General features: G+C 48.7%; 1 protein-coding gene across 2 annotated transcripts; it reads right to left on the reverse strand.

The window, feature by feature from the left end:
• Positions 1-305: 305 nt before the first annotated feature.
• rasal3 (RAS protein activator like 3) lies at positions 306-7,856 on the reverse strand. Of its 2 annotated transcripts, XM_057035603.1 has the most exons (19): positions 7,100-7,856; positions 6,119-6,261; positions 5,871-5,946; positions 5,143-5,210; positions 4,985-5,070; positions 4,466-4,595; positions 4,283-4,381; positions 3,529-4,203; positions 3,315-3,459; positions 3,098-3,242; positions 2,773-3,009; positions 2,480-2,681; positions 2,093-2,184; positions 1,908-2,015; positions 1,408-1,582; positions 1,210-1,320; positions 935-1,125; positions 776-860; positions 306-651 (listed from the first exon to the last, which is right to left on the reverse strand). In XM_057035603.1, exons 1-19 carry the CDS (start codon positions 7,839-7,841, stop codon positions 565-567), a joined length of 3,597 nt encoding a protein of 1,198 aa, XP_056891583.1. In that variant the 5' UTR covers positions 7,842-7,856; the 3' UTR covers positions 306-564. The 2 variants fall into 2 exon arrangements, with proteins under 2 accessions (XP_056891583.1, XP_056891584.1); XM_057035604.1 differs by lacking the exons at positions 5,871-5,946; positions 6,119-6,261; positions 7,100-7,856 and adding an exon at positions 5,531-5,815.
• Positions 7,857-9,567: the final 1,711 nt, after the last annotated feature.

Here is a 9,567-nt window from a genome sequence, read left to right on the forward strand (position 1 = left end):
GACATCAGGGGAGCGAGAGAGGTCCTGTGTTTACTGAGGGAAAATCGTTTGATTTTGAAGGTCTCCAATGTCTCCCTCTGAAATGTGTAAATGTAAATAATACATGTAAATAAAGGTGTTGTTAAAAATCTAATCTCTGTCTCCATCTCTGCCCACCTTTGCATCTCTTGCGTTTAAAGGTTTCCGTTCAAAGGTTTTATGTTGTTGTTGAGTCAGTGTTTAACCTTTAACCAGCTCGTCCTCTCTAAACATCCCTGGAACTGGAACCGCCTCCTACTGCAGCCACTTTTGCACACACTTCAGGCGATAATTCACATTGATTTTATTATTTTATTCAGACTTGTAAAGTAAAATTCAGTATTAAGATGAAATGCAAGAAAAATACAGATGTGGCGTAGAGTCAGTGTGGAATATTTTCCTGAAATGAGCCCAGAGATTATCACAAGGAGAGTTGCTGCTGTCGCTCCAGTTTCTGCTCCAGTTTCTGCTGTTGTTGCTGCGGTTTGAGTCTCTGCAGCTGCTGCTGCTGCTGTTGCTGCTGTTGCTGTTGCTGCTCCGAGGCCTTTAAGAGGCCTGGGTGTTGTTGTGCCCGGCGTTGTAGGCCTCAGTGAGCTTCTCTAGGTCTCTCAGTAGTCGTGCAAACTGTTCCTCCTGTTGGAACAGAACGCAGGAGTCATCTAACATGATCTAGCATCACAGTTGCTACTGGTTTCACTCCTGAAGGTTAGCAGAGCTTTAATTCTGAATTATGAGGTGAATCGTTCGTTTGTCTCACCAGGACACTCATTCGCTCGGCTGCTGCAACGGCGACGCTCAGCTTCCGCTCATCTTCCTCCTTCTCCTCTTCAATCACACCCAGTCTGTGAGAAGAGAAAACAAACTCAGAAAAACTGGAACATTTTCACGTTCGTATTCTTGATTTCTAAAGTTGTACCTAAAGGTGGCGCTAGCAAGCTGCTCTTCTTTAGCAGCCAGGAGGTTCTGGAGGTCCCTAACCTCAGCCTGCAGCAAAGCATTCTGGTCCTGACTCTGGTTAATGAAGTCTTCCAGACGCTTTGCCATGTCCAGCTCACGTTCAGTCACCTGCTCTATTCCCAGACGCAGCTCCGAAAGCTCTTGTGCGTGCTAGTTCGTGGATTAAAGCTTTGATGAGGACTGACTCTATATTTAATTAATGATTTAGAACTTGTGTTATGAGATGAGACGTACCCTGTCCAGGACATTCAGCTGCTCGTTCTCGGTCTTCCTCTCGCTGGACTCCCTGTTCTGACTGACTTTAATCCAGGGAACTGGTTCATGCGCGCGTTTGACACTCCCAGACTGGATCAACAACAGAGGTATGAATGACAGTAATAAGAAGGAGGCACAGTAGTCGAACGAGAAGTGTTCATTCCCAGGCAAACTCACTGATTTGGGGGATGTGATACATGGCTGATGCGTTTCTGACTCTTGTTCCTGGTCAGCTGTTGGAAGAGCCTCAGAACTTGTCTGCCTCTTCAGGAGATGTCTGGGGTGACCTGGACGTCTGTGTGGAGCACTCTGGGTTCTTGTCACTGGTTTCCTCTGTCTCATACTCCTCCTCCTAACAAGCAGGTTCCACAAATGTCAGAACGATCGAGTGCAGCACCAGCTTATCTCCTGACTGTGCAGGGGTGAAAAATAATACCAAATCGAAAGCTACGTTCTAATATTCTAATCAAGTCTAAAGCGAGGAAGTGCCAGAACACCCCCAGAGCACATAGGGCCCAGGGGGTTTGAAATAATAACGTTTGAAATAATATTGACAGACCCAAAATGTTTATGTAGGAATTACTTTTACATAGATGTAAGGCCGGTATGAGCAGGAACTCATGCCAGGAACCTATGAGGACTCAATTAGAAAACTATTATTTGAAGAAGTGTCCTACCCATCGCGCGTCACCTTGGCCTCACAAGTAAGCTGTTGAAGTGAGGGATGATGAGGGCTGTAGTCCCTCAGGTCTTTAGGAGCAATGTACTCTGGTTTGGTTGTTTGACTGCAAAAGAACCCTCAGCTGAGTAAGGTGTGGCACCGTAGTGCAGGAGTACAGTAGAGCATATGCTTGAGACGTACCTCATAACTTTGATGTGATGAACCTCAGGGCCCAGGCAATCTGTAATCTGGTTCAAAATTAAAGGCAGAGGATGGAGCTTGTCCACTGTATCCTGAAAAAAAGACGATGCTTAACTACTCTTAATTTGAAAGAAGACGGTGCGTAGCTCTTTGTACTAATGTAACGCTCAATAACTACAACTAATTGTCAATTGTTCCATTCAGAATTTATTAACAAAACTCTATACAAGCGAATGTAACTGTATGAAAACCTTCTTCAGTACCATGAAAACCGCCTTGATCAGCGAACAAAGGCACAGACCAGATGTGCTAAAGAGCCAGCAAGTGACCACCCATGGAAGCATGTGACCACCGATGAGGTGGAACCTGCACAAGCTGCTGTCCTACCTGGTCTCGCTGGTAAATAATGTCTACTAGCAGGCCGTGCAACACGGCCAGGCGCAGAGGTAGGTCCACATAGCCATCAAAAGAAGTCGTCGGGATCTCGGAGTCCAAACTCGAGACCGTTTGTAGAAAGACCCGCATCCCATCCCAGTGCTGCTGCAGGAACTCGTTCATGAAGAGCATGTACTCCTCCTTCTCCCCAAACCTGAATCAGAACCAAAGAAGTTTACCAAATGACTTCTGTTGAGTTGATGAAACACCAGGACGTTGGTTTTTGAGCCCGTGGAAGAACTCACAGGGTGAAGTTGGCCAGGTTCTGAATGACTTTGGCCGTGAGGGTGAGCGTACGCAGGGTGTTCGGCTCTGGGTAAGGCTGCGTCAAACCAAAGAGAGAAGGGCTAAGGATCGCTGGACAAAGGAAGCGAAGGAAGAGGGAAGCGGAGATGAGACGCTGGCCAATCTCTGGTCTACCCTGGTCTTCACAAAGCTCCCCCCAGCTGGAGAAGATCTTGTTTAATTCTTCAGGAAATGGTCTGAAAGCACAAAATAACGCATCAACAACTCCGGGAATGTTCAACGCTTGACCGGGACAGTTTGGCTTGATGGCACCTTCTGGCTCACCCCTGTATGGAAAGAATCTTTTGCACCACCTCCTCACAGGCGTCCATCAGGTGCTTCTGGTTGTTTGAAAGTTCAGCCGCACTACACTTACGTGGGTCCACCTCGCAATTCTCCCCCGAGGCATAAAGGCGATTGATAAAATCTCCTGCATTCATGATAAAAGAGCAGATTTTAGAGGAAAGAAGCAGATTTTATCATCACGTCTAAAGTGTCCTACCAAGGGTATCGATGAGGTACTTCTGGCCAACCAGCTTCATGTAATCATCTATGGCTTTAGTGGCCAGTGTGTTCTCTCTGAAGATCAACGCCTCCTTCTGTCCGAGACGCTCCACCTCAGCACCGCCCAGGTCGATCAGGAACTCCTGAAGCAGGTCATTACGTTTAGCTGTGGAATCTGAATATGTAACAACCGTGGTATTATGAAGCATCACCTTGGCTTTTCCAATGCTCTGCAGCATGTGCACCAGTGCTCCAGCCATCTCCTCTTTCTCCTTCACATTCAGAAGAGGCTCCAGACATCTGCACATCTCCACATAATCCATTGTTAAATATTCGGCAAACTCTTTGTACTTCTCCATTGGCAGCACTTTCAGATTCTGGAAACGAGCCTTAATCCGGAGTGAAGCCTGTGGCCCCAAAAGGTCTTTGCTCCCCGTTGAAGCTGGGGCTTTGTATGGAATGATGGGGTACCACTTTTCCTGATATGCTCGTCCTCGGATCTCATCCAGAGGTATGGCCACGCTGCCTAGAGGGTGGAAGCTAGCCTCTTCTCGGGAGTGACGCTTTTTCTTGGGGTCTTCTTCGCGGAAGAGGTGCAGGGTGATTTGAGAGATGCAGGGCAGGTTGTCAAGCTCAAACAATTCACCCCAGAACAACTGACAGCCTCCAGCCGCCCCTCCGCCTGCCACCAGACCTCCCGAAGCCCCGGCAGTGGCCTCTCCCACCAGGCTGGAGCGGTGCGAGGGCTTGCCAACGGCCCGGCTGGTGGTGCGAGCAAACAGGGTCCCATCCAGGTGCAGCTCACAGTAGTAGCGGCGCTTGGCAGGAAGATCTTTGGCTTCATTCACCCACAGACTGAGAGAGTTTTCTGTGCGCTCAACATTATCCTGTGGACAGGCACACGTTTGACCCTGTTTGGTAGCTTTTCGAGCTCACACGAGCTTGTTGGAACCAATTCTGCCTCACCTTGTTGGGCTGAGCGGCCCGCCTCAGGTCTTCGATCCAACGGTCCCGCTCTGCAGCAGAGGAGCAGCCGAAGCAGTGGGTGTTTTCAGAGCTGATCACCTGGAGAGCAGCACAATGACTAATGACTGCAGGACGAGGAAGACTCCTGTTGGCTCTCCACACGTTCAACAACCCAGTTTCTACCTCAAAGCAGTACTTCTCCCCAAGAATGGAGCTGTGGACCGGTCTGATGACAGTGCTGGAGTCTGCACTCAGGTCCAGACTTCCAAAAGCACTGATGGGAATAGATACCGACTCTCTGGATCCATGGTGCCTGTACAACACAAGGAAGCAGGTCCAAGTGTTCCGTTTCTGGCCCAAATCGATTGGAATAACAAAAGTATACGAACCAGTAATATGTATTTACATGTTTAAGGTGTGAACAATCGATATTTTATGGGTGATCATAAATAAATGTTATTTTTTAGATAAAGTCAGAGCTTCATCCTGGGCCGGGTCGCAGAGGTGCCCAGACTCCCCCGGCACCAGAAGCTTCCTCGTTTTCCTGTGATCTACCTCTCAGTTCCTCATCCTACCCCTAAGAGAGCGAATCTGTGATCTGGTCCTTTCGATCACTGCCAAAGTTCGTGAGCATAGCCGGTAAATTGCTCTTTCTTCGCCACTACGCTCCGGCACATCGAGCGCAGAACTGACGAAACAAACCTGCTTCCTTTGTTGAGTCCCAGAGCGCCGGCCTGACTGCTGCCGCTCCTCTTGGCCCTGTTCTCCAGACGCCTCTTGATCAGCGCCTGCGGGGGGAGAGTCACTCGACCGTCAGAGAGAGGAGAGCTTACGGAGCGGCGTGTGTCGGACACACTCACCCTCACGCCGCCATCCTGATTCTTGGCTCGCGGACCTCCAGGTGCACCCATGTGGTCAGGACTACACTCTAATCACACACACACACACACACACACACACACACACACACACACACACACACACACACACACACACACACACACCGGCATTGATACTGAGACCCATTTAAATTAGTTTCATTTCCAAAGTACCAGTTTGAAACCAGTCCTCTCATTTCTGATGGATAACATAACAGCAGTATATTTATTGAGCTAAGCTAGTTATCGTTAAGTTATCATTAGGAAATGGCCTGGTTAGATCTGTCCAGCATCTTTTTAACTCTACGTTTAAACAGCATCAGACGTAAATCAGCATTTTTCTTCTGTCTTTCACTGCCTTCCTTCTTACCCAGCGCCCCACCACACACGATCCAGCGTCTAAAGCCCATGGTTGAGTCCACCGTGGAGCCTCTCTGCTCGTGTTAATGCCTTCAAGGTTGTCTGTCAGAACTGGCAGCAGTTTCTCACTTACCCTAACCCTCCTCCACACCCACAGAGCCATGATGTTATCTTCTCCAGAAATGTAGAGGAAGTCATTTGACAACCACTCTCATGCGTAAACATCCAGCTATTTCCTCTCTTGCTGTCTTTAGTGACGACCCGAATGTAGCCGATGTCGCTGCTGCAGCTCTGATGATGTTCGAGACATGTTTGTGTGTGTGTGTGTGTGTGTGTGTGTGTGTACTGACCTGCATCGTCCACTAGATTCTGCAGGCTGAGGTTCAGCACACAGCTGCTGACACGGGTTCTGGTCCACATCATTGGCTAGGAAACACACACACACACACACACACACACACACACACACACACACACACACACACGCACACGTACATAAATGAAAAATGACTGAAAAAGGGTGTGTGTGTGTGTGTGCGTGTGTGCGTGTGTGTGTGTGTGCGTGTGTGCGTGCGTGCGTTTTCAGGTATTTCAGTACCTCTTCCTCTGGTGAAATCAGGATTTGTCCGTCCTCGAGGACACAGTTGGTGATGTCCCACAGTGGGACATCCTGTGCGGGGGCCCATTGCAACCTCGGGAGTGTGCAGCTGGTTTGTGCGACTGACGATGCCTCGTTTTCATCTGTGACACACACACGGACCCACGCACTACAGTTATTACTACGTGTCATAAAAAACGGTGGAATTGAAGCTAATTACAGGCACCCTGCTGATAATTACATTATCTGGCCAGACTCCACCAACCTGGGGGAGTAACTGATGTTATCAGTGCCTTTAAATGGGACGAGCCACACGGGTGGTTGTTGATTATATTGACGGGACATAATTGTTACTTTAATAATAGATTTGACAGGTTGGCTCATTGTTGCCTCATTGGGGTCGGTTCCTATAAAGGAGACGTGATATCACTGGAACATCAATAACTGTGTAATGTTCATGCTGTAATTTTATCTATATATCTATATATTATATACATATATATATATATATGCTTATAATATATGCTGTATATATGCTTATAACATTCTAATCTTATCTGTATTTATTTTTTCTGTCTCTTTACTCTGCATACGCTGCTACTATAATTCAATTTCCCCACGGGGATGAATAAAGTCCATCTTAATCTTAATCAGCACATCTAACAAAGTAAAAGAGGTTAAATTCTCTCATCTCAGCCATAAAATGGAGGCATGAGGGCGACTGGTTAATGGGTGGCAACAAAAATAGCAGCAGGAAGTTTCCCCAGTGAGCTGAATGTTCAAGGCACTTGTAGTTTAACTCGTTACCAGTGACATCACTGTGTCCACCTTAATGAGGGAAACACCTTTAAATGAACGTTTTCATGTAGACTGTGGCTAAATCATCCATGCCTCCGTTAGCTACCGTCTGCTCATGCAGACACACGTGCACCCGCTGCACGTTTCAGCGGCAGGTGCAGGGAAATGGGGGCATCACGGTACCTGGAAGTAGGTTTGAGGTGCTCCAGCGACTCTGCAGCTTGAGCTTCTGGGACACCGTCCTCAGGTACTTCCTAAAGAGCATTCCGCCTCCCCCTCGCTGTGGGGGGTCGGCGGCAGCGGCGGCGGGAGAGGAGGCCCCCGAGGCCCCGGCCGGGTCTGCTGGAGGAGCGGAGCTGGGGGAAGGTGCCAGGGTGGCCAACCTGGCGCCCAGGGGCTCAGACAAGGCCCTCTTGAAGGGGTTCTTCATGGTTCCTTTTGTCCTGGCTCCCTCGCCACCCTTCCCGCTGGGGGGGCTTTTGTCGGGGTGCTCCTCGCTGAGGGCTTTGCGCCAGGTTTGCATTTTGCTCCATTTGTTGCTGGAGGCCTTCTGAAGCCTACCCAGCGTGGATGTGGGAGACGATTCCTCTCTGGCCTGGTCCAGGCCTCCCCGGGAGCCGGTGTGCCACCTGTAGGTGTTGAGCGGATCAGAGGTGTCACACGTGGGGGACTCGTCCTTCTCCTCTGGCTCCTTGGGCGTCTGCGGAGCTGCAGGCTCCAGCTGGTTCTCCTCTGTGCCCATCTTAGCACCTTCGTCTCTGGGTTCCCACACTCGTCCGGGCGGTTGAGAGTGCGAAGGATGAGCAGGGTTGGCTGGTGTCGCCTTGCTGCTCTTTCGTTTCCTGTCTTGCACTGCGTCATCTGGCAACAACAGGCGTGTGGCTGTGCGGTTGCCTTGGTAACTGTCATGTCTGTCGTGTCGCATGTTTCCTCAACAGATCCCAGAACCGTGCATGTTCAATCTGAAGTCTCACGGTCTGTGCTGCTTCTCTTCTGGACGTTCTGACCGCAGAAGACGCGTCAGAAGTCGCTTTTATTCATTCTGGTTCTTTTTTATTCATGAATGTTGAACTGAATGATGGGCCGCCACATTTCTGCCAGCGATCCGGTTCAGATATCGGCCCGACTGGGTGTTTGGACTGTTGAAATCAGTTGAAAGACAGTTTCCTGTCTTCTTACTTACTTAAAAACCACTTCCTGCCCTCATGCAGCTGCTCACCTGCAGGATCCTTCTGCTCCACTCAGGGCAAGTTTCACAAGTCAGATGACTTTTCCTGCAGAAACAACAATTTGTGATGATGACTCGGCAACAATGTGGCGTTTACTGCCGTCACGGGGACCTAGTTTAGCCATTTTAATGGGACACTCTCTCCATAAACATGCAGAAGTGCTCCAACAAAGAAGGAGATTAAACTGAAATGTAGAAGGAAATGGTTGCAGAAGCGGATGTGGCCACTGTCAGGCTGACGCGCACGTCTGTAGACTTTAGCCCTCGTGGACCCAGACCAGAATCAGGCACAACTCTTGCTTCAACACGGCCATAACTGACCCCTGAGTCAGTTAAATATATAAAATGGATCTCTTTTTTTTTTAAGTTTCCACAAGAAACTACAAAAACAATGATTTTGTAGTTTATTTTTTAGCAGATGAGCTGAACCTTTGAACTGCGGCCAGCACCATATATAACGATAAAGTCCTATAAAACAATGTTATTATAGTCCAGAGTCCAGGGGTCGGCACCCCGCGGCCCTAGAGCCGCGTGCGGCTCTCTGGCGCCGCCCTAGTGGCTCCCTGGGGCTTTTCAAAAACATGAAAATGAAAAAGACGTGTGAATATATTTTTTGTTTTAATATAATTTCTGTAGGAGTTAAAACATGAAAAACGCCCAATTTTCCCCATGCTGTATAAACATGTATAACAAATATTTAATTTCAACATCTCATTACACTGAAAGGTAAACTTAAAGGTCACGTGGTGCGTCATTCTCTCCAGGATGCTGCAGGGAAAATAAACATTTATTCATCAATGCTCTTTATGTATTTGTAGCCGACTCATCATTCAAGTTGCGGCTCCGGAGAGATTAGTTTTTTGTTTTTTTGGTCCAATATGGCTCTTTCAACATTTTGGGGTGCCGACCCTGGTGCAGACGGACAGAAGGACGGACAGGATGTGTTGCACCACCCACGTCCCCCACGGGGCGGCGCTGTGCACCTTGTGCCCGCAGGACGCGTCCGCAGCAACAATATCGTCTTTTCTGCTGCATCTTTCGCCAAATATGAGCCTGAATGGTTCAAATCTGAGCCTGGCGACACGCACAGGTGCTCCGCTGGGCGTTCTGTCGCGATCCGGTTCGATCAGTTCCAATCACGTGATCCAGGCGCTTTTGACGTAAAAGCCACACTTCTGTGTGGTCATATTTTTGTGTGATCTTACATTTTTGGTCTAATCATTCGTGCTTTGGGCATTTTTTTCAAAACGCGAGGACTGATCCGGTCTTGGATGTTTGGTGTGGTGACAGAAATGTGGTGGGTGGAAACTCGCACCGTGACGTCATCACCATGGGCTGCAAGACCTCAACCTGAAGATTGTGTGTGTGTGTGTGTGTGTGTGTGCGTGTGTGTGCGCGTGTGTGTGTCATTTGTTTACTTTTT

Source organism: Takifugu flavidus, chromosome 6 (assembly GCF_003711565.1).
Source record: "Takifugu flavidus isolate HTHZ2018 chromosome 6, ASM371156v2, whole genome shotgun sequence".
NCBI classification, from domain to species: domain Eukaryota; kingdom Metazoa; phylum Chordata; class Actinopteri; order Tetraodontiformes; family Tetraodontidae; genus Takifugu; species Takifugu flavidus.

Coding starts and splice junctions, on each gene's coding strand:
- rasal3 (XM_057035603.1), bottom strand. CDS start 7,841: ATGCGACACGACAGACATGACAGTTACCAAGGCAACCGCACAGCCACA. Junction 2,016..2,092: donor CATCACATCAAAGTTATGAG/GTACGTCTCAAG, acceptor GTTCTTTTGCAG/TCAAACAACCAAACCAGAGT. Junction 652..775: donor CCGAGCGAATGAGTGTCCTG/GTGAGACAAACG, acceptor CTGTTCCAACAG/GAGGAACAGTTTGCACGACT.